This window comes from Oryctolagus cuniculus, chromosome 3 (genome assembly GCF_051225735.1).
Source record: "Oryctolagus cuniculus isolate XC-2025 breed Fujian yellow rabbit chromosome 3, ASM5122573v1, whole genome shotgun sequence".
Classification (NCBI taxonomy): domain Eukaryota; kingdom Metazoa; phylum Chordata; class Mammalia; order Lagomorpha; family Leporidae; genus Oryctolagus; species Oryctolagus cuniculus.
Genome location: NC_142869.1, coordinates 175,439,627 through 175,465,208, shown reverse-complemented (window position 1 = coordinate 175,465,208; position 25,582 = coordinate 175,439,627). Strand labels below are relative to the sequence as shown.

At 42.0% G+C, this 25,582-nt stretch overlaps 1 protein-coding gene across 1 annotated transcript in view; it reads left to right on the top strand.

Moving 5' to 3' along the window:
- Window positions 1-25,582, top strand: part of CNTNAP2 (contactin associated protein 2) — a 2,149,916-nt gene that overhangs the window by 1,948,557 nt on the left and 175,777 nt on the right. The window contains exon 15 of the mRNA XM_089329590.1: window positions 6,288-6,415. Within this exon, the coding sequence (XP_089185716.1) occupies window positions 6,288-6,415 (128 nt within the window). The remainder of the gene's footprint in view (window positions 1-6,287; window positions 6,416-25,582) is intronic.

Sequence of the window (25,582 nt, the reverse complement as noted above, 5' to 3'; positions counted from 1 at the left end):
AAGGGAGAGAGCATACCCAAACTCTGATTCCAAATGCCTACACTGGCTAGGGCCAGGTTAGCTTAAAGCCAGTAGCAGGGTAGCAGGGAATACAGGTGACACTGTATTCCCAAACACTGTATTCCCAAACACTGGCAGCATCCCTGCTGCCTCCCAGGTACTCATTAGCTGAAAGTGGAACGGGGAATCAGACCCAGGCACTCCAACGTGGGATGTGGGTGTCCCAACTGGTGTTTTAATCATTAGGCCAAATGCCCACCCCATCCTTCCTTTTTAGATAACATTAGGTGCAAATTTTCAGTCAGTTAAGTAGTGTTTCATAATATACCATAAAGCAGGATCCCATTCCTAAGTAGAGGCTATCACTGTGTATAATGGATGTGCTCTGGATTAATTATTTGAGAATCAAAATTTGTTAAATTCAACTGCCTATTCCTATTCCCTTGTACCTCCAAAGCCTATTTACAAAGTTAGGAGGATAACTGAGATAATCTATGGGGAAATTTTGAATATTTTAAAACTTTGCAAGCTATTTATGTACATTTTAACTGAAGAGGTAGAAAGAATAATAATCTAAAGACCCCCTTAATAAAAATAACTATATACAAAACAAAAATCATTAGTGCAAGTTATTAGTAAAATAATAACTTTCCAGGATAGTTTTGTAGATTTTCACTTTTTAACTCATTTTTTATGAATCCTTGCCATGAAAATCTGTGTCTAGGAATGGCTATTAGAAGGCAGTAAATATGGAAAGAAAACACACAGATTTGTAAATAAATTCAACTTAATTATCTGAACTAAAAATCACACAAAAACTTCCAAAAAGTTTAGAAACCATCTTTGAGAGAAACATTTGATGCTGCAATTGTTGACATTTTTAGGATAACACAATTGCAAGTGCTGACAGTTGAATAGACTTGTACTGTTAAGCATGTCCTGGAAAACCAAGCATGCTTGATTTTCTTTCTTCTTTAAAAAATAAGATTTATATATTTATTTGACAGAGTTACAGAGGGAGAGGCAAGTGGGAGGTCGGGGGGCAGTGGAGTGAGGAAGAAAGATCTTCTGTTTGCTGCTATACTCCCTAGATGGGCAAGGCAAGCCAAAGCCAGGAGCCAGTAGTTTCATGCAGGTCTCTCTTGTGGGTAACAGGGGCCCAAACCCTTGGGTAATCTTCTGCCATTTTTTCCAGGCCATTAATAGGGAGCTGGATCAGAAGCATGGTAGCCAGGATATGAACTTGCACCCATATAGGATGCCGGCATTGAAGGAGACAGCTTTACCCACTGTGCCACAACCCCAGCCCCTAGATATTCGATTTTCTGTAAATTAGGTACAGCCCCTTTTATAGAGCTAGTTTAGGAATCTGAAAGCTGATACATGCAGGAATAAAGAAGGCAGGTTCTGAATGATGAGTGGAGAAGAAGCTGGGATGAGGGTGAAATTGGGGGAGTGTCTTGTGCCAGAATTCAGAGGCCAAGGGTGAGGAGAGAAGATTGAACAGGGGTGTTGTGGGATGCTATCAAGGAAGCAGTATCAGTGGAAGATGTACATATTGATGTCAACTTTAAAATGCAGGGACAAGTACCTTCTAAAAAAGGAATTAATGAACATTTAGTAATCCAAGGTTTACGTCACAAAGTGGATGACTCAAAACCAGGAAATATACTACCCCATAATTCCATACCCGAGTATCTTCAGTGACATATATGGAACAGAATTGTCTTCCCTGTTGCCAATAGACATTTATCTTTCTTCTTTTTAAAAATATGTATTGATCCATTGACATACTATAATATTGACTCACTTTAAGTGCACACTTCCAGGGATTTGTAGTAAATTCACTGTTTTGTCCAATAAATCACCACAATCCAGATATAGAATATTTCCATTATTCCTATGAGATTTAGTCTACTTTAATGTTTCCACCCCCAGTTCCAGGTAGCCTCTAATCCACTTCATGTCTGTAGATTGCCTGTTCTACTGGAGAGTTCATGTAATTGGAATTACAGAATTTGGAATCTACCAGGGCATGTTGGTTTTCCCATAGTGCCTTTGGATATTTCTTCATATTGTGATATGTATCCTTGTTTCATTGGTTATTATTACTGGAATAGTCCATTGTATGGATATGCCACATTTGTCTAGCCATTCATTAGTTGGTGGACATTTGTGTTGTTTGCACTTTGGAACTATATTATAAATAAAAGTGCTATAAACACATACCAAAAGTCTCTGTGTAGACATGTTTTTAAATTCACATTTCTTTTTGATGTATATCTAGGAGTGGAATTATTTATTGCATCATGCAGTAAATATATAGTTTAACTTTTCAAGGAACTACTAAATGGCTTGTAAGAATGACTCTATCAGTTTATATCCCCACCAGCAATGTGTCATGATTACAGTTCCTGCAGATCCTAGTGAATGTTTGTTACCAGGGTCAAACAAGCTCTCCTAAAACTTTGCAAAGAAAGCCTACCTACTCTGCTGAAATTAAAGGATGGATTCATAGTATGAACATTTCCATAGCATCTGGTAGAAGATCAGGCTCACAATTAAAGACGCTCGGGTGGTTCATGGTCCTTTAGGAGTGTTTTGTTTTTCACTGAGCTAAAGGCAAGGACCACCTAGAGGCTTGCTTGCTTTCTCAGCAGGATGGAGAAAGTAGGCAAGGGAACCACAGCAAAGACAGTTTCTCAAGAAAACGGTACAGAAGAAAAATAATAGTAGTGCCAGGTAGAGAAGCAAAATCTATAAAATCAAATTTTATTTTAGTAACAATGATGGTAGATTTAGGGAGAGTCTGAGTCTAGGACCTAGTTGAAATGGGTGGTGGAATTTCTAAAATCCAACCAACGGATAAATTTAATTAGATTTGTATGCTAACATGATAAATAGATAACAAATATCTCCCTAAATTAGATGGACCTCAGTATGTAAGGACCAGCACTTCCAAGGCTTGTTTTTCTTGCTGCAAAAACTTGAACAACATCCTAATATGGATAGCCTATAGGAACCTCCCCAGATCTCACTTGATCTTTCAAAAGTGGGGTGGCACAGGCGTTTAGAACAGTGATCAAGATGCCACTTGGGGCCGGCGCCGCGGCTCACTAGGCTAATCCTCCGCCTTGCGGCGCCGGCACACCGGGTTCTAGTCCCGGTCAGGGCGCCGGATTCTGTCCCGGTTGCCCCTCTTCCAGGCCAGCTCTCTGCTGTAGCCAGGGAGTGCAGTGGAGGATGGCCCAAGTGCTTGGGCCCTGCACCCCATGTGAGACCAGGATAAGTACCTGGCTCCTGCCATCGGATCGGCGTGGTGCGCTGGCAGCAGCGCGCCAGCCGCGGCGGCCATTGGAGGGTGAACCAACGGCAAAGGAAGACCTTTCTCTCTGTTTCTCTCTCTCACTATCCACTCTGCCTGTCAAAAAAAAAAAAAAAAAAAAAAAAAAGATGCCACTTGGGATGCTTACATCCCAGATAGGAATACCTAGATTTGGGTCCTGGCTCCACTCCTGATTCCACTTTCCTGCTAATGTGCACCACGTAGTTGGGTCCATGCCCCACATATAGGAGATCAAAACTGAGTTCTCAATCCCTGGTTTTGACCTAGCCCAGCCCCAGCTATTTTGGATATTTGGGGAGAACCCCCAGATGAAACATCCGTGTGTGTGTGTGTGTGTGTGTGTGTGTTTGTGTGTGTGTCTGCCTTTCTTATAAATAAAATATTTTTTTAAAAAGGAGGTGTGCTGTAAGAATACAGCAGAAAATTTGTGTCAACTAAGCCACTTTATTCCCACCAACACATTCATTTCTACAATCATAGAATTCAGTGCTTTGTGGGCATCAGACACAGTATTTTATGCAATGTCTAGAGACCTTTCTAGACCATTGATCAAATATTATTGAGAAAGAAACTTCTTGCTTTCTCTGCTGACAGTTTTTCCCTATTTTTCTTTTTTTGGTTTGATATGGAATATCTGAGTGTTATAACTATTAGCTATTCGGCACCATATTATAAATTTGAGTATATCATTAAAAATAATGGTTGCTTTGGGCATAAGGTAAGCCTCCAGCTCTCTTGCACTGTCTATTGTTTGTAGAGCAAGTGTAATTAAAACATTGAAGATACCTTTGAACTTGTGATTTACACATGACTTCAGCATTTTAGACTGGCTAAGTATGTCTTAAAAGGTACTTTTCCACCTCAACTGTCAGTGAGCATTAAGAGAAATAAGACTTTAAATTGATATTGTGGGTTTTTTGAGGTCTATCTCTGTTTTTTTGGTTTGTTTGTTTGTTTGTTTGTTTTGTGGAAAGCTTAAGGATGGGGTTCAGGTGGTCTGGATTTGAATCCAGACTCTACTCTTATGAGCTAGTGGTCTTGGTCAGAATAAATTCTTTGTTTCTCATTTCCCTCATCAGTAAAATGGGGATAATACATAAACCAGTAAGTACATCTAATGAAACATATTAGTTTTTCAGTTACTTTCAACCAATAATGGAAAGATTTTGATAAAATCTGAGTTTTTCTTGCAAAACCAATGAACAATGCCCAGTTTTAATTTTAAAAAAGCACAGAAGCTCTACATTTACAAAATACTCCAACAATTTAAGAATCTTATTTCCAAATTGTGAAAGTATGTAGATATGTGAATCCCAATAACGTTATGCCTGCATCAGTTTGGGTAATACAATTACATAATTGTTAAGGGAGTATTCACAAACATTTGTTTTTAAAATATCCTTACCTGAGTTCTAGTTCCGTTATAAAGCTCTTAACTTCCACTCATCCTAAATGGATCAGTAGCACCAAATATTGGCAAGGATCTTGAGTAACTTGAATTCTCATTCACTGAGGATAGGAACGTAATTTGTTACAAGCTCTTATGAAAGCTGTTTGTAAGTACCCACCAAAGTGAAGCGTAAGTGTACTTCACGAGGTGGCGTTTCTACTTTTGGGCAGATACTCAACAAAAATAATGCTAATAAGAAACTCAAGTATGAGAATGCTCATAAACAACATTATTTGCATTAGCCAAGAACTGGAAACAACAAAAGGACAACAGGAAAAGGTTCATTCTCATGTTCCTTCCTTTGCCCCTTCTTTAACCCCATGCTCAGCTCCTGGCTTCTGGCTTCAGATTGGTGCAGCTCTGACTATTACGTCCATTTGGGGAGTGAACCAGCAGATGAAAGACTCTCTCTCTCTCTCTCTCTCTCTCTGCCTCTCCTCTCTCTCTCTCTCTAACTCTTTCAAATAAATAAATCTTTAAAAAAAAAGAACTCTATCATTTTTATCATTACTTTTCTGTAATTAGTTCTATGTACAATTTCAAAATTTTTAATTTTTGAAACTTGACAGGATAAAAAAACACCTAAAAATATAAGGTGATAGAATGACTTCAGCCTGATTTGTGCCTCCCACCCATTCAGCCCCAAATGAGGGGACGCCTTACCTGTAAAGGCAGGAAAATAGGGGAGGGCCAATGATTTTTCACTAGCATGAAATCTGGGCTGCACACAACTCAATTTGCAGTCATCCCCAGGAACAGACCTTGGGCTTCTGTGTGCCACTCTAGAAGCAGAGCTTTGTGATTAGCCTTGTCCAGTTCTTCATTTAGGGTAGGCACAGAGTAGAGTCAGGAGACTCCAAATGAGGTAAGTGCAAACCGGGGAACAATTCTGGAATGAATAGCAATCTGGGCTTGAATCTCAGCACCGCCCCTATTACAGATGGAAAGAGACACTTGATGAACCTTGTGTTGGAAGCTTCACATGAACTATTTCACTCGTGCTACTAAGAAAACATGAAGAAACGAGATGTTCTTCATTTTGCTGATGCACAGTGAGGAAAAAAAGCTCCAAGAGAACTGCTTCAAAGCAATTAGGGAGACGAGGGGGTATTGGCAGGATTTTATGTCACATGTTATTGAGGTTGACTTTGTCGAACATTTGATTCCGTGACAACAGCAAGCTCTGCTTGTAAGCTCAGTGTTGAGTGTGTGCCCTGGTTTATGATGAAGCTAGAGTAGCCTGCACTGTGTGGGTGGTGCTCTCTGGAAATCACAGTGTCAGTTCTGCTTTCCAGAAGACAAGGGTGCCAGAGCTCTTCCTGAGTGATGTGCTGTGAGGCCACCTACGGAGGAGGGAGACCAATGCTGGTTTTATTTGGTGAATTTCTGAGCAATTACTGAAATGTCATCAATTATTAGACAACTTGAACAATGATCAGAAAAGACATGCTTCTAACCCCTCATTCTTTTCTGTGTTTCCCTATGATTCAGGAGGAAGGATGCTGGCTTCTTATCCTACAAAGATCACCTGCCCGTGAGCCAGGTGGTGGTTGGAGATACCGACCGGCAAGGCTCAGAAGCCAAACTGAGTGTGGGTCCCCTCCGCTGCCAAGGAGACAGTAAGTTTGCCCAACATCTGGGGCCATGCTTTCTTAATCACATTCAAGTGGCATTCCCAGGCTCCTCAGAGGATGACAGAAAACAGACATTTCTGTAGTTCCTGCCGAAATACACGACACAAGCACAGCCAGATGGAGAGTTAGATGGACATTAGTATGTAGAGGAGGGCAACAGTTCTAGTCTCCAGTACAGGAGCTAGATTTGGGAATAAGATGCAGAATAACCATCTTTCTCATATATCCACATGTAACAAGTTAGACTACCTAAGTTTACGGTAATATAAATAGCAATGCTTATAGCATACAAGCAGCAGTCAACAGCTGTGATTCAACTGAGTGCTGCTGTTAATGCCATTAGCATGACTATTTATATCACCATAAACTCAGTTTATGGTGATATAAATAGTAGCATTATGGCTTAATGTATCATTGTAAACTTGGATTATGGTCATATAAAGTTTGACATTATTACTATCAAACTTCATCATCATCAGAGCTTGATGGTCCCTAGGAAACCAAAGACTGTTTCTGCAACTGTGCCTTGCCTGAAGGACTGGGCATCACAGAGAGGACTTTGGGGCTGCTAGCTTGGACAGTGGGAGGTAAGGGAGTTGGCGTTATGGTCCCACCTAATTAAGGGTACCATTAGGGTTTATGTTTTTGATACCCTTCGGTGTGCTTTATGTGCAGTCAGAGGGAAACGGGTGACAGGTTGCCATGGGGACTCTGCAATGAGCATCCTGGGTATCATTTTCCCTCTTCTTTTCTGCACCGTGATTTGGGTGACTCTCCTGGGAGTTCTAGACTTTTGCGATTATGTGCTAGGCACCAGGAGCCCCAGATTCTGCTCCCTCAGTTGCTGGCTTGCTGGGAGACCTCAGGCAAACCTCTCCATTTTCTCAGCTGTGGTAACGAGAATACCACCTGCGTCCCAACTCCTCGTGGGGAGACCATAAAGATTTTAGTGCCTGGATTTGGATTCCTCCAAGCAAAGCATTGTGTGAGATGGGATATTATTGCCACTTCTGTAAATCAACATAGAATTAGACCTACTTGATAATAAATTATTGCATCGACTCAAAGAGGTGTCCTAAGGAATGTAATGATGCATGCTTAACAGTTCACAAGTTAGTAAATCGAGGCTGTCAGCAATTAAGCAATGCAATGTTCCTAATACTAAAGAGAGATGCTGTTTGTACTGATTTTTCTCATGTTGAGACAATGAAAGTGCTCTCAGCAAAACTAAGATGGGTCAAAAAAAATCTTTCTCATGCATTTAGTGAACAATAATGCTTCAGGTTGAATTCTGTACAACTATGCAGTCAGAAAATTAATTTCAACTGCTTAAGAAAAACATTGACATAAAGTAGTAATATATATGCATTTTTATTAATTTGAAATGCAGAGTTATAGGGAAAGAAGGAGACAGAAAGAGAGAGATCTTCCATCTGCTGCTTCACTCCTCAAATGGCATCAAGAGCCAGGGCTGGGCCAGGCTAAAGCTCGGAGCCAGGAGCTTCTTCCAGATCTCCCACATGGGTACCTGGGCCATCTTTCACTGCTTTCCCAGGCCATTAGCATGTAGCTGAATTAGAATGAACAGCAGGGACACACTGGTGCCCATATAGGATGCCGACTATGCAGGCATAGGTTTAACTACCTTGCCACAAAGCCAGTCCCTAAATATGCATTTTTGAACAACTATTCTGAGAGATGACCTATAACGTTGCTGTAAAGTTAGTCAGGCTTTCATGAGTTGTCAAATGAAAATCAGTGTTGATGTATGCGTGCAGCTTAGCAATTCTAATGTCAAAGTTAGCTTTTAATTAGATACAGGGTTTCATGAAGTAATTGGTTAACTTAAATATTTATAAAAATTCCACTTATTGCAAAATTTTATTACCATTCTTAAGAAGAAAATTATAGGCGCCAGCGCCATGGCTCACTTGGTTAATCCTCCACCTCCAGCGCCAGCATCCCATATGGGCGCTGGGTTCTAGTCCCAGTTGCTCCTCTTCCAGTCCAGCTCTCTGCTGTGGCCCGGGAAGGCAGTGGAGGATGGCCCAAGTGCTTGGGCGCCTGCACCCGTGGGGGAGACCAAGAAGAAGCACCTGGCTCCTGGCTTTGGATCTGCGTAGCTCAAGCCATAGCAGCCATTTGGGGGGTGAACCAACAGAAGGAAGAATTTCCCTCTCTCTCTCTCTCTCTCTCTCTCTCTCTGTCTATCTATCTCTATCTCTATCTCTATCTGTCAAATTAAAAAAAAGAAAATTGTAGCAAGATGAAATAGTATATGCTGGGTATATAGATGACTACGGTTAATATTAGGTTGTTGTCTTTTAATCAGTAAAACAGTACTCAGGAAGAATTTATTGTGGGCCCATAATTTGTCAAGGACTTTGTTAGATACTTTGGGGAATAAGGAAAAGATGCTCAAAGCAGGTTTAAGAAATGCACATTAAAAAAACTGGAAAACACAAAATGGCTTCTAGTTTAATATAATATTTTGTGTGATATAAAATGATTGCAACTGATGCTCAAGAAAAGAGAGATGGTGTATTTCTCTCACCCAGATTTTATTTTTAAAAAGAGAAAATAGGAGTAGTGACTGGTGCTGTATTTGTGTCTCTGTTCCAAGGCTGTTGCTCTAAGAATCAGTTATGAAACCCATTAATAGAACACACAGCAGCCTTACTCAACTGTCACTGTCTGATCTTGGTGTTCTCACAGTACTAGAGCTCCAGAGAACCTCTTCAGCACCGTCTTGCCTGATACTTCATAAAAACAAAACTTCTGTCCGTAATTGCCAGCAATTATGTGGAATACTTTTGTGTTTGTGAGACAGAGCAGTGACCTCTTTCCCCAGGCAGCTGAGAAAAGGTTTGACAGAGTGCTTGGACTGTCAGACAGCAGTCAGCACTTCGAGTCACAGGTTCCTTTTAAGAATGTTCTGACCTGGATGGATAATGTGACAGGTCTGCACCAGCAGCATTTCCAGTCATGCACAGTCCCCTGCAAGGCATAAGGCAAATATTAGCCTTTGTGTTTCACAAATGAACTCAATGCTCATTTGCAAATGGCATTTACCCAACAAGTTTCTGAGTACTCTTTTAGTCTTGGAAGGCTCCAGGGGCAGAGATGGAGCAGAGAAAAGAAATAGCTTTCTCTCCGCAAGGTTGGAGTTATTTTCCTGACTCATTGTCTTCCCTGAGTCACTTGCTGATTAAATTGAAATGTCTTAAAAAGAGCTCCTTGGAGTTTTAGCCCACCACGAGCCCCACCCACATCCATGACCAACAAAGCAATGATGAATAAAATTTTAAAAGCAGTATTAACGCATTGATCCTATTGTTTACAGAGATTGACTTACTTTGTATCATTGACTGGAATCTATTCATAACCATAGTTTCAAAAAAAATTCTATTGTTGAAAAATCTCTCTTTCTCTCCTTGAGGAGTTGAGTGATGACAGCTCTCAGAAGCTGTCTCTTGAATTAGGACCTCTCCTATCCCCTAGTTTCAGAGAATGAAACCATTTTTGTGGACTCTGCCCAACCATTTCGGTGGTTTCGGTTGATTTCATCATGCCTGCTGAGTTTCATTTTTACTTTGATTCATCTGAACTCATAGACCCATATAATCAAAATGCTAAAGAAAATCAGTGAGTTCCACTCAGGTCTACTGCCTCTGCCATATAGCACTGTGAAATGCTTATGCCTTTGCAGGGCTTTTGTGTGTGTTTTTTTCAAATCTGTCCAAATGGAAACCTCAGATCTAAATGAAACTGAAAGTGTGACTGATGATGGATGGTTTGCTAAGATAAAAAGTGCAGAGAAGTTACAAATTTCCCTTTAAAGCACAATGTACGTCTGTCCCTAGCAAGAAACAAAGAGTTATTTAAGGATCAAAAACCAACAGATATTGTTTCCAAATTTAAATATGTAATCATTCTGAAGGGGGCTATTACACTTTCATGGAATTAGTTCAAAAATAAAAGATTTCAATGTTTAGAGGGAGACATCATATTCATCCTATCTGTAAAGACTATGATTAATTGTAAGGATACAATATTTGCTAGATAATTGCTTTATTCTCAGCCATACACAGTAAGAATTTACCATAATCTCTCTTGGGTGATAGGGACTCTAAACAATTAATTAGGGGCAAGTTTGCTACAAAAGCAAATGATTTCAGGAAAGCTGGGTAGAAACGATTAGGAAAAATGTGTTACTCAAGACTTCTTCTGAGTCTTGCCAGAAGTCCACTCTGGCTGTCAGTGGTGCCAGGCAGAGCACTCAAGTCCCACTTCAAGTTTAAGATGTAAATTCAGTTTCTTAGAGCTTCAGTGGTAGCTCAGAGAAGCAGAAAAGAAAAGGCACAGAGGACGACACATGTGGTTCCTGAATATGTGGAGGGCAGCGGCAGCGGTGCGTGGGAAAGAAACAAAACTGGTGATGGCATTTTATCCAAATGGAGGTGGACATTGCATATTTGGGAAAGTGAACTTGTGTGCCACCGTAGTGGAAAGGCCAGGCTGTCTTCAGTTCAAGAACTGTACAAACAGGAGCACAGCCTGCCACTGGCTGCCAAGAAAGTCCAGGCAGTTCCCTGGGTCTACACAATCTCCTTTTTCCACACACCAAACACCTCCACTGCAAGTACAGATGAGTCCAAGGCCATGTCAGATATGCCCATGAGGACACCCAGGCCACACTATCTATGCACAAGCCTCTGAGTATGAAACACACAGAAGCTCTTAAAGGCTAGAGAAGGAGGGAGGAAGAGCTTCTCACCTGGGCTCGGGGTACAGCTTTCACTATGGAAAAGCAGGTACTCCCCAAGCTTTATTTCCTTTTTGCTTTACCACTTCAGGAATGGAAGAGACAAGAAAGGGATCAGGGACCCAGGCTGCAGGTGCTAAACCAGACCCCTTACATTCAGTTTGTCCCTGGATTCTTCCAACATCCCATGTGAGGTGGTGTCCTCAACTCCAGGGCATCTAGGAAGAAAGAAAAAACAGGGTTCCTGGAGGGATTTGCTGAAAAGTGTCAGGGATGCGGCTGCAGAGAGCCATGTGGCCCAGAGTCTTTGTTTTCCGCCACTCACTCAGAGTAGATGTTAGGGTTACAGTGCGAAAGAAAAACATCCTCTTTTGTTCTTATGAGACAGGTCTAGCCATTTGCTAAGAAGGATGAGATAGCCTAAAATAACCTCCCTCTTCTCAAAACCTTGAAATCTTTCTTCCCAGCTTCCCATGTCCCTGGGACTCTCTCCTTGGTTCTCATCTAGCCAAATCCCTCCACAAATCACCCACCCCATCTGGAGCCCACGCCCTGCTCAGAACACTGCGTGTTCCAAATATTGCTTCAACATCTCCAGATATCGCTTTCCCTCAGTACTAAAGTCTCAGTTCCTCAGAGCAGTTGTATGTAGCTGAGGAAGATGGTATTTAACCCTGGAGCTGGACTAACCGCATCTCAAGTATGAATGATGAACTTACACAGTGCTAATTGGACAGAGGTGGTCTTGGAGAAACATGGAAAACGAGGAAGGCGAGGTGGTGTGAGGGTCGCAAACTCTGAGATCTCAACAACTTAAGACAAAAAAGGGTTTGTATTTCACAAAGGCAAAGTCCCATTGGGGTTCAGTAGCCCTTGTCCATCTCATGGCCTGCCCTCTGAGCTCCAGGGTTGCCATCGTGAGAGTAGAGGGAAAACTGAAGTGTACAGTGGGGAGGGTGTCTTTAAGGGCTGACTTCCATGTGGCTTGGACCACTTATGTGCAGATTCAGTGTCCCAACCTCAGCCGCATGGCAACACTGTAACTGCGAGAAAGGCTGGGAAACTCAGGCTTCCATCCTGCCCTGCAGGCTGGAACAGTGGTGCCCAGTCAGTGTGGTTTCTGGCAAACTGCATCTTCTAACTTTACTGTCAAAAAACACATTAGGACAGCTCAGCTGAGTGATCTCACTTGGCTTTGTTTTTATAATTCTAGAATCAGGCAACACTGCATTCCACAAAGCAGAGAATGTATTCCAATGGGTTGAGTAGAAGAGGTCGGCTTCATAAACACAGGGCTGAAGAAAGCAAGAGCAAAGAACAATAATAGACAGCTTGCCGAAAGTTATTCTCTTGTTAAGGTGGGGACAGTGAAACAGAACAATGGAAAAATACCTGGTTGGTTAACCTTGGGTTACTTTCTGTGAGGATGAAGGGATGCAAACACAAAGCAGAGTATGCCCTTACAACACCATCCACCCAGGGAGAGAAACCTCAGAGCCTGCAGGCTTGTGATTCCTTGACAGAGTCACAGGTGGTAGACTGACTTTCCATGTGGCATCCTGATTCTAGAGCCTGTTTGCCCAAGACCCTCCACTCTACTCCTTCCTGGGTATAGTTTTCCTCTGCCCCTTTCTTTTCAAAGTTCTTTGCTGCATAGTGACCTCTGCTATCCAGCGCAGTTTGCCTCTCTACACCTCTGTTTAGTCCTACTCGGAAAAGAGATGGCTTCTGGGCAGCCCAGGAAGGCACACCCCAGGTTGCTTCTGTAGCATCCTGATCTGTTCAGAAATGATGAGGGAGCATTCATGCCACAAATCTCGGAAAGGATACAGTTTAATTGCAATCAATCATTATGTCTTGAAATGTTGCTCCAAATCCTTTTCCTTTCTCTACTTCTTACCACAACAGGTAGCCATATACTCAAGCGTAGCTCAAAGCGAGAACAAAGCGTAGTTTCCTATGGGTGGGAGCATCTCAGAGAGCACTAAGTGCAGACTCCTCATTTCACAGATGAGAGAACTGGGTCTAGGGAGGCTAAGTGACCAGCAAAGGATCTCACAGCTGCCTCTGGCAGATGAAGGGATCCTTTGACAAAAGCCTTCTTGAATAATTCCCAAGGGCCAAGATGAATGTTGAGACCTGGAGAGGAACCTTTGGTCCCAGGCCCTGACCTGAGGGCTCTGCCTATCAGCAGCTGAGTGGTGTGAGAGCCTGATACTAGAGCTCCTAATCTTACCCAGCCCCAAGATCATCCATCTGAAAACTTTGATAGAAAACCCATAGCCACAGGGGTCAGGGGTCAGTGGTGGAAAGTTGATGACTTCTGTTTTTTTATTCTTTTACTTCTAGCTCTAGCAGTTTTCTGGTGATAATAGAAGGCAGGGGGAAAACCTTGGAGCGATGTGTAGAAACCATTAACCTCTTTTTTTCTTAATGACCCTGTCTCCTTGCTAGTGCCATGGGCTCCTAACAACAGAGGAGCAGGAGTGGCTCTAAGAACAAGTGGAAATGGTGGCCTTTTCAGGATCACAACCTAGCCTGATTCCCATTAAAGGACTGAGCCCTCTGGGCATATCTGAGGTCAGCTCCAATTACAAAGGCAGCAACTTTTGCTAGAGAAAGGAGCCTCAAAAGACAAAAGTCTTCCGGAACAATTAGGAGAAATGGAAAATTCCCCAGGGAGGAAGCAGTCCTGGAGAATTATTTGGTCATTCAACTTTCACTACAACTTCACTGTTGAAATGGGAAATAAAATGGTTTACAATTTGAAAAAATAATGGTGCTTCTATTTTACAATTGGTATGGTATTTGTGTGTGTGTGTGTGACAATTTCTTACCCATCCTTTCAAATACCACTTGTATTTGGAGAAATCATCATATCCCACAGAGGAGATAATCAGTGTGAGGGAGATTGATGCCAAGATTTGATTTTGCAGGTCCCTCTGACAGGGTGAGTCCCACTTCTTCTTATTCTCTCTCTGGGCACTAGCCTCTTCCTGACCTTGGCACTCAGCAGAAGTAACAGCGTCCCCAGATACAGGAGGGAATATTTTCTGTAAATTGAATCTCTGTAGTTGTGTTCCTCTTCTGAACTCTCCAAGAGATCTTTCTTACTATTTGCAAGTCTTGTGATAGGCTAAATCTATTGGTTCTAAAAATTTCCACTGTGCAGCACCCTTGGAATTGAAAAAGCAGTAAGTGAAACAGATCTTAACCTCTTCCACCATCAGTGCCTAGAAAGAATTCATCCTTACAGCCTTTGCTAAGAAAAATAGAACAGGACCTCATCCTGCATCATTTTATACTTTAATGAGAGTGGAAATTTTAACAAAGTGAGGAGGATGAGGATGGAAGTTTGAATTTCTAGTAGGAATTTGAGTGTAAAGTTTGGAGGCTGCATATAGTAGTGCTTTTTTAACTGGAATTTGCTTAGAAGTCTCCTGGAATGGTTGTCAACATGCCGATTTTGGTTCAGGAAGTCTGGGGCAGGACTTGAAATGCCCTAACTGCTCTGTCCAGAAGCTCACACTTAGAGTGGCAAAGGTACATAGCAGGGTATTGAATAGCACCAGCTTTGGAATCACGCACACCTGGGTCCAAATGCCAACCCCTCCTGGAACATCATTCAAGTCCTTTGACCTCTCTAGGCCTCTACTTCCCACCCACAACCTTACCACAGCTGCAGGTGAGAATTCCTGTAACCACATACCTGAGGTTGCTCTTATAAAGCCTGATTCTCCTTAGCCATCCCATGTGGTCAGTGTTCTGTTAGCGTCATCATTTCATATTATATTAATTCAACATACAAAGAGTAGCAGATTGATACCAGAAAACTCTGTCCATCTCTCAGTTCTGTGTTCCACTACCTCTAACCTTTTCCCTTCACCCCATTTTTAGAGATGGAGAAGACTTTTAGCCACCCTCCTAATTTAACACCCTCCAAATTTGGAGTGATGGCTGGAATAATTGTCTAAAACTCAACTGCTAAAACTAGCTGTCCAGAGTTAACATGGCCTGCACAAGTTAAGAACAAAGTCTACAGGGCCAGCATTGTGGTATAGTGGGCAAAGTCTCTTGCCTCTAACACTGGCATCCCATATGGGTACCGGTTCATGTCACAGCTCCTCTACTTTTGATTCAGCTCCTTACTGATGGGCTGGGAAAAGCAGAAGAAGATGGCCCAACTGTTTAGGCCCCTGCCAACCATGTGGGAGTCCCAGAAGAAACTCCCGACTTTGTCCCAGTATAGCCTTGGCTGTTGCAGCTACCTGGGGAGTGAACCAGCAGATGGAATAACTCTCTCTCTCTCTCTCCCCCTGCTTCCTCCCTCCCTGTAACTCTTTCCAATAAATAATTATCCTTTTAAAAAAGAAAAAGTAAGTCCACAACCAGCTTGCCTTCACTTCAAACTCCAGCTGCAAACCACTCCTGCTTCCAATAATAGACTACAAATTTGGGGGTTCCCGCTATCCCTTCAGAGTCAGTAATTCACTAGATAGGAAAGTGCTTTAGTTACAATCACAGCTTTTCTGTGTAGACCCCAACTAATGTTAGACAAAGGAAGAGATACAAACTCTGGAAATCCCAGATGCAGTGCTTCCGTATCTTCTTCCTGCGAGGTAAATGTGTCCTTCTCCCATCCCATCAATGTGCAGCACCAACCAGTAAAGCCTTCTTGAACTTCAGGGGTCCACAGTTTTTACAGGGATTTCATTATATGCACTCAATTGATTCCAGCCTTGACCACATGATCCAACCCAATCTCTAAAGGCTTAGAAGCTAAGTCCCAAGAAGCTGGAGTGGATTAACTAAATACATAAGTAAATAAATAAATTTATTAGACACCAGCCTCATTTCTCTATTTGCATTATTATCACTCTTACTCCCAACAGTTCTTGGGAACCTCAAAGAGAGGTCTATATCCCAGTGCCAAAAATAGTGCCAGGCACGTTGAGACAGTTCAATATGTGTTCATTGTGGATACAAATAGTTAAATAGACACCAGATTTAAATAAGCATTCAGACTAACATTGGAGGCAGCCCCACCAAGTACTTTATGATAAATTGTAGAAAATTTATAGAGACAATAATTGAGAAGAGCTATCACTTGATTTATATGCACAACTATTTTTAACCTCCACAAGGTTTTGCACATTTGTTCTTTTTAACTAAATGAAAACTTTTTATTCCTTTGTACCTTGAAAATCCCTTGAATCTGATGATTATCTTCAAATTAAGGATTAAAAAAAACTCTTGCTATGTTTTTATACTTTCTCTGGAAGTTCTAAATTAAGATGCACATGAAGTATTAAATTTATAGAACTCATTGTTTAATCTAAATTAGATTAACCCCCTTGGCTCTTCACAGATCCGAGTGGAGTGTTCCACACTTTTGTTTATCCATGTCTCAAGGTTATTACTGACAAAATTACAATTAGTCAGTACTTCAAATCTATTGTTAGGGTGCTAAGCTGTGAGCTATAAACTACCTTACTCTGGCATAATTAAAACCGTGTTCCAGTTCACCTATTTTATGATGCCTACTTGGCTTTTCATCAAACTTCTTTTCACAATCTTCACTGCGTGCAAGACTTAGAAACTTGGAACAGCTGAAGAAGACTTTAAAAGTAATCCTCTTCTTAGGGTTTGCTGGCGGTTCTTGTCATAGCAATTTTAGTATTACCAGGATTTTTTTAAAGTGTACTAAACAATTATAAATATTATATAATATTTGAATTACTTTCTTTAAATCTTTTTTTTTTTTGACAGGCAGAGTGGACAGTGAGAGAGAGAGAGACAGAGAGAAAGGTCTTCCTTTTGCCGTTGGCTCACCCTCCAATGGCCGCCGCAGCCGGCGCACCGCGCTGATCCGATGGCAGGAGCCAGGTGCTTCTCCTGGTCTCCCATGGGGTGCAGGGCCCAAGGACTTGGGCCATCCTCCACTGCACTCCCTGGGCCATAGCAGAGAGCTGGCCTGGAAGAGGAGCAACCGGGACAGAATCCGGCGCCCTGACTGGGACTAGAACCCGGGGTGCCGGCGCCGCAAGGCGGAGGATTAGCCTAGTGAGCCGCGGCACCGGCGATCGGCCCACTTTCTTTAAATCTTAAGTCAAAACTCATCTAGTGTGTGTAGATAGGAAACAGTTCATTTGAATCGGTATCTACCTATTGGCATGTTATACTCATTTTCAGAGTAGATGTCCACTCCCAGATTCAGAGGAAAAGGGGATCCTGTGTCCTATTCCTGTGCTTCGTCTTTGAGTAAATCCAAGAGCTGGTTGTCTTAAAGTAAATGGAGGCCTCCAAGCTGCCTGATGTGAGGAATTACTAGTTGCTATAAAAAAACATGGGCAAGAATTTCTCTGTCCCCAAGAGGGAATAGAAAACAACAGACTTAGCAAGGATTACTTGGTGGTTGGTGCTAATGTTCCAATTCAGATTCTTGGCATGCTTCCTCCTCTCAGGGTTTTCTTGACTTCCTCTCAATTTTGACAATAAGTTGCTTGCCAATCATTTCTATCATCCCTACCTCTAAGCTTAAGTATTCTATGGTGCAGTTGGAACTGATTACCCTGATCAATTTTGTTGACAGTATTTTGACTTCAGTTTTGTTTTACTGAATAGGATGCATATTACCACTTGGGCTTAAAATGTGACCTGCAATTTTACAGAAATCAGATAGAAAAGTCTCAGCTACTCCACTCTGGTGCCTCAGAGAATGAGTGCCACCAGCTCAAGAAGTCAGGATTGCCAGAGATAATCCCATTTCATTTGGTTTATTCTCCCTGGTTTGACCAAGAGACTAAGTTATCTCTGCCTCATTGCTTCTCCAGACGGGGGAAAGATGGCACCTTTTATTAAATAACTTCATATCTTGGGATTAGATGTGTAGAGATAGGACATGATCTTAACATTAGAGCTGAGAAGATATTTAATGCATTTTATTTATTTTCTTAAGTGTCTTTATATGTTCTTTGCTTAAATATTTCAAAGACATATATAGTCTTCTTCTTAATCCTTCAAATTTATTTATGGAAAATTTCACATTATTTTTTAAGAAAAATATATATGTTATTGTTTAGTGCACCAAAATTATGTTGCAGTATGTTTTTTTTTTTTTTTTTTTTTTTGCCTGCAACACTGAGCCCAAAAAGAAGTTGCCTGTGTCTTGAGAAGCTACAGGAAGTAAGACCAGAGTTCAGGGTAGTATCTAGAATAAAAAAAAATTACAGCTTTCCTTTGGGGTAAAGGAGCTAGAATGAGCTGTTTAGCCCACCCTGGACCTTAGGTGGCTATAAATGTTAAACCTAGGTTTCATCTGATGACTGCAAAGCAGCAAGTTATGTTGTGGTGATGACAGAAGCCAACAGGATCCCAGCTTGGAACGCCAGTTCCTCAGACTTCATATTTGAGGACACTCCTAAACTACTCTTTTAACTCCTCTGTATTATCTAACTCCAGTGGCTAGGCATCCTTCCTACTTGTCTACTTCCCATTTCCCGAGGACTAGCTGTTATGAAATCAAGAAAAAAATGGGTGACACTAATTTTCAGAATAAAATAATACAGGCCCTATGATTTTTGTTCTTACAGATTTTCCTATCCTTCTATTAAACACACATACACACAGATACACATATACAGAGACACACACAGAGATACACATACACACACAAACATACACACAGAGACTCACACACATACAGACACACACAAACACACACACATGCTGAGACACACACACACACATATAGAGACACACACAGAGATACACAGAAACACACAAACATACACACACAGAGACTCACACACATACACACACATACAGACACACACACACATACACACACATACAGACACACACGCATACACACACATACATGCCTAGCCATGGAATTCAGCCTTTGTTACTACCACTCCTGAAGTCACCTCAACCCTGAATCTGTCTTTAGCCAAGGTAACCATAACCCCAGACTTCAAACTGCTTGAGACTGGTGTAGTTGGAAGCATCCTTGTTGGATGTGGATAGGAAGACAAAATGAAATGAGAATGACCTGTCCCATGTGTTCCGGCAGCAACAGGACCATGGAGATGCAGTGCCCTGTGCTCAGCTCTGAGAAAGCTCGGTGCCCCGATCGGTTTGTATGTACTACAGACTTAAACTCAAAGCTCAGGGCTTTATGCCAAGAGGGAAATCACCGTTCCCACTTAGAAGCTAAAACATTAAATTAACAATGAGGTAATCTTTTATTTATTTATTTATTTATTGACAGAGATAGGAAGACAGACGGAAAGGTCTTCCTTCCGTTGGTTCACTCCCCAAATGGCCACTATGGCTGGCACACTGCGCCAATCCGAAGCCAGGAGCCAGGTGCTTCTCCTGGTCTCCCATGGGGTGCAGGGCCCAAGCACTTGAGCCATCCTCCACTGCCCTCCCAGGCCACAGCAGAGAGCTGGACTGGAAGAGGAGCAACCGGTGCCCATATGGGATGATGGTGCCACAGGCGGAGGATTAGCCAAGTGAGCCACAGCGCCAGCCAGCCCCGATGAGGTAATCTTTAATTCAGAAAAGTTATATGTATGCTATGTCATGCCATTTCACCCCATAAGCCACTAAGAAGTTAAGACAGAGCTTCCATCTATGTGATCCACTCTCCACTGGGTGTGAGAGGCCACATTCAGAAGCCAGAACTGTGCTTTTCTGTTGGTTATAATTTCTAGGGTAGCACTGCCCAGTAGAATTTTTGATAATGATGGAAATGTTCTATCATCTGTGTTTTCCATGTGGCAGCCGCCAGGCGCATGTTTCTTGGGCACTTGAAATGTGAGTAGTGTGAATGAAGACCTGAATTTTATGTTTTTATTTAATTTTAATCATTTCAAATTTAAATAGCCATGTGTGACTGGTGACTACCTTATTGCACTGCGTGGCTCTAGAGCAATAGTGAGAGCCCACTTCAGAGAACCCAAGAATTTGTCCCTACCTAGAACTGAATCTTACTTGTCCACCTGCTCTGATCCCCTAGAGTAACAAGGAATTCAAGTTGAAGGGGGAAAAGAAGTGAGATTTTCCCTCGGGATTAAACCTTGGTTCAGACAAGGACGGAAAGTTTATGGGATAAATTTCACTCCCTGGAAGATACATAGAGTATTTTCTCAGGTATTCCATCAGGCATCATTTACATTAGCTAGGAAAATGGGACAGAATAGTAAATTATAACCATAGAACAAGATTTTTTTTATGAGAATTTCTATTTCCTTTATCTATTGACTCCTGGAATAACTTGTCTGCATGTGGGAATATGTTTAGAGCCTTACTAAATCAGTTTCATTTTTAAAAAATTCTGTTTTAATTTTAGATTGTATGAAGGTACTTCAAAGAGTTTGTGGAAAATAGGATTAAAAGCTAAGTTTATTTTGGTGCAAAAAATTTTTAAATCTATGCATAGCTTTTTCGTAGTATATTTTCCATGAACATTTTCGAAGACCCCTCATTTGCATGGATTTCACGCATTTCAAAAATGTTTTCACACCAAAGTAAACTTTATCATTTAATTCCATTTTCCATGAACTTTTTGAATTCTCATATTTTAAAATACAATAGAATCTCAATTTTTTTCACTGGCAAAAAATAATAGTCTTTTGAAAGGAGATACAGTTACACGCTGCATGCATACCTCACACGCTGCAAAATAAAAATAAAATGGGAGACTATAAGTAGTTCTCAGGTGGAACTACCTCCATGGGCGTTTGTGTTCATCTGCTCCATGGCTGGATTTAGCCAGTGAGAAACACAGAGGCAGTGAGCTTCGCTATCCCCACCAACTTTCCATTTCTGTGTCCTTCTCATCCTCAAGTCCCCCCCTCCTCCCGCCATGTTTTCCCCACCATCCATAGCTGTGGCTTCTTTCCAATGTACTAGTTAAGTGCCAGTCATCGACACTTACAGATGCCCTGAACATCACTCAGAGGGCTGTTAGGACACGGCTATCTTGATGCCTAACTGCTAAAGAACAGGTTAAGCCAATTGAGGAGAGGTTGGAGTTGGGAAGATAAAGTACCAAGATGGTAGTTCCCAGGACCCCCTGGGAATCAAGGACACATTGGAGGAATCATGGGACCAACTGAGAACTGGATTGGCAAACATGCTACCTTGGTAGAACTGAAAAATCAAGGAGCATTATGTGGTAGAAAGCAAACTATATATGTAACACAAAGCTTTCTTCTTTAATTAATTATTTTAGATTAATTAACTAGTTTTATTTGAAAGAGACAGATTTAGATGGGCAGGGGAGTGATCTTATATCCACTTGCTTGCCCCACAAATGCCACAGCAATCAGGATTGGCTCAGACCCAAGTCGGGAGCCAGGAGGTCAATCCAGGTGTCCCGAAAGGATGCTAGAGGTCCAAGCACTTGAGCCATCACTGCCGCCTCCCGTGGTGTGCACCCACAGGAGGCCAGATTGAAAGTAGCATCAGGATTTGAGGCTCGTAGTTTTGACCTGGGATGTGGGCGTCTTGACTATGGAGTCAGACACTCTCTGGGGCCTTCTTCTAAATACTGGCAAAGTACATCACATTGTTGAGTGTTTCTTAAGTTTGAGCATGAAAGTTACCTGAGGTGCCGATCAGTGTGTGGGTCTGTGTGCAGCTGCCTCCCTCAGGGATTTTGAATTGGAGCTTCCAGAAGTGGTGCCTAGGACTCTGCTTTTAAGAATTTTTCTAGGTTTTTGTGACCAGGAAATTACAGAAACTTTAGCTAAGAGCACAGCATTGAAAACAGGGAGACCTAGGCCCAAACTCTTTGCTTATCAGCTGTGTGACATTGGGAAAGTTACTTAGCTCACTAAGCTTCCAATTCCTCATCTGTAAAATAGAGATAATTATGCTTAGTACAAAAGGTTGCTATGGGAATAAAATGGGATAAATGGATGTAAAGAGCTTAAAACAGTGACTGGTGCAGTAAGTTCTCAATAATGATAGTTATAAATGTTAATCAAAAGGGTAGCACTTTTTTAAACCTGTAGTTTTGTAAAACTAGATGAATTATGCTTAAATACAGACTGCTAAAGGCGACCATTATTATTTCTGTCATATTAAACTCATTCAGAAATAATGAATTATAATCTGAAATGAGCAAAAGGATCAATCCGTTACCAATGGTAAACACGGCACTGCTAGGGTTTGCATGCTCCCAAGTTCATATACTGAAAGCTAACCCCCAAGGTGATGACATACACAGTGGAGCCTTGGAGAGTGACTTGGTCATGAGGGCAGAGTTCCTATGAGAGGTGCCAATATCATGAATCAAGGAGACCCCCAGGGAGGGCATTTCTCCATTCTGCCTTCCAATGATGCGGCTGGAAGGCTGCATCTCTGAGTCAGGAAGCAGCCCTTGCCAGCCACCAATTCTGCCTTGATCGTGGCCTACCAATCTGCAGAACTGTGAGAAGCTCTGTTGCTTATTAGCCACCCGGTCACAGTACTCTGTTACAGCAGCATGAACAGACTAAGACAGGTACCAGCTGTACATAGGGTATTCACAGGTTGCAGATACAAAAGCACCACCAGTGATTTTTCCAGTGGGGCAATTTATAGTCTAATCAGGGATGATAAACTGCATCTCTTTGGAAAGAACCACATGAAGGCAAGCACAGAAGGTGCAATCATTACCTTAGCAGTATCTTGAGAGGAAGAAAGAGAGAAGGAGGAAAAGACATTTTCTGTGGGGATCTGTAGAGTGGGAAGAAGGTTAGAGTTGGAGAATATGAGACAACAATTAGCCAGAGCTAAGCAAAAGGTTCCTGTAGGGAAATATGCACATAGGACATAGAAAGTATCTGGGTGAATAATTGAATCAGGAAAATGAGATGTGAGTTGGAATGAGAAGAAGCTACACATGCTGAGAACAGAACTGAAAACATTCTATAAATGGCAGAGAGTTTCCGAGCCAATAAAGGAAGAGGTGCATGGGCAATCTTTGAAGTCTCAATTTAATATGACATTAAACTAATCATTAATGGTTATTATGCAGAGGTCTGTGTTCTTGCAGTTTATCCTTCTCCAATGTGTTTTCAAAAGAAAAGGAAAACCAGTAAAAATGGGGAGGGAGTTTCTGATCCAGCAGTTAAGCTGCTGCTTGGGATGCCTGTGTCTCACGTCAGAGTATCTGGGTTTGTGCCTCGCCTCAGCTCTCTGTCTTCCTGATAATGCATCTGGGAGGCAGCAGATGATGGCTGAGATGGGATTCCTGGATCCTGGCTTTAGTCTGGCCCAGCTTCAGTTGTTGTGGGCATTTGGGGAATTAATTAATGGATAGGAGAGATATCCTCTCTCTCTCTCTCTCTCTCTCTCCTTTACTCATATATTCATGTGCACTCTACCTTTAACATAAGCAAATAAATAAAACTTATTTTAAAAAAAGAAGGAACATAGCTAGTGAACTCTTCACAATCAGTCCACATCCAGCAATGGTATAACATAAACATACATTTAAAGCGTATCGTCAGGTCCTTATAATACCTTTGCTTTCAAGACTTCTAAAAATAATTTTAGACAACCTGTTTTCCTGTGTTATAAGTGACTACCACAAGCTGAATAATTTATATAAAATCGAGGTTTATTTGGCTCAGCGTTCTGCAGCCTGGGAAGCTCAATGTCAGGTGGCTGCATCTGGCAGGGACCTTCTTGCTGGTGAGGACTCTGCAGCATCCTGGGGCAGTAGAGGACATCCCCTGGGAAGACAGGGCATCCAGCCCCAGTACCTCTTCCTCTGACTGTAAAGCCACAGTCCCCTTGGACTCAGGTCACACCCACATGCCCTTCCTACTTACCTACTAACCCTCCAAACATCCCATATCCCAATACCATAGTCAAGCAGTCCCCACCTTCCTAATACCTCACAGAGGGATTCAGTTTCAGCATGAGTTGTGGTGGGAACTCAACAGGGCATCGCATAGCATTTCTGAATTTGATGTGCACTCTCAGAAAAGATCATGTTACTCTTTGTAGTAAATATGTAAAATTGTTGGTGACTGGTGTCATTTCTGCTTTGTTTTGTTTAAACAGGATGATTGTTGTGGTGGAATCATGAATCGTGTGCACCCAAAAGGCATGTGAAGTCCTAACCCTCAGTGCCTGTGACTATGACATTATTGGGCGGTCGAGTCTTTGAGGATGTAAGCAAGCCAAGACGAGGTCATTAGTGCCATACGACTGGCATCCATGGGAGTGAGAAAACAAAAGCATAGACAGAATGGAGAGGAGGCCTTATGAGGATGGAGGTGGTGATTGGTGTTGCCCTGGCTTGAGCCAAGGAGTGAGTAAGATTGTCCGTACCAGGAGAAGCTGGGAGAGAGCATGATATGGACCCCCCCCCCCCGCCCACAACCCCAGATAGAACTTCTGCTGCCAATACCCGGAGTTGGTAATTCCAGGCTCAGCACACTGGGAGAATAAATGTCTGTTATGTTAAGCCAGTCAGTTGGCAGGACTTTGTTAAAGCAGCCTAGGAAGCTAGGCAGCAACTTCTTAATTGTAGAAAACAGGCACAGTTCAGGTAGTCCTTTCAACTCTGCCAGCAGTAGGCTGTGTTCCTCATTTAAAGGACAGTTGAAAATTGTCAGCCAAAATTCAGTTTAGAACTGTTGAAAGAACAAAGTGAAGTAGTGTGATCTGATACAGTCAGGGAGGACACTCACCTCCCCCTGTAGGGCAGTGCCCTTAAGAGAAGAGAGCTCCTTCTGCGAGCTCCCCAGTGTGATGAACCCACCTGCATGAGGAGGGAGCCCTTCATGGTGAGACCCTGGAATAACGACGAGAAGACTAATCATATAATAGTAATTTTATGATAGTGATTATAGGACCATCTGCTGTGTGTCGACTGTGTGTCAGGTGAAGTTAAACCCTTTACAGATTAACTCATTTCATCCTCACTAGTATTGTATGGAGAAAGTAATATCATTCCTTTCCCTTATTTTACAGATGGGAAATCTTAGAGGTTCTGTAATCTGTCCCAAATCACATTGTGAATGACAGAGCTAGAATTTCACCCAGGTAGACCGGCTGTCAGCCTTTATAGTTTAGCAAGCCTGCACCAGATCTATGCCAGAAAACCAGTCCTTTTGTGTAACAAGGGAAAGATTCCCTGGCTACATTCTAACAGACTCCAAGCTCTGGAGTGCTGTGGTAGCTGCAGATTTGGAAACATGAAAGATATTGGCTGCATTAGTTTCCCAGGGCCGACTTGACACATTAGCACAAACTGGGTGGATTGCACTACAGTGGTTTCACTCACTTGGGAGACCAGCAATTCCAATTCAAAGAAAGTGTCAGCAGGGCCATCTTTCCTCTGAAGACTTTGGCGGAGAATCTGTCCTTGAATTCTC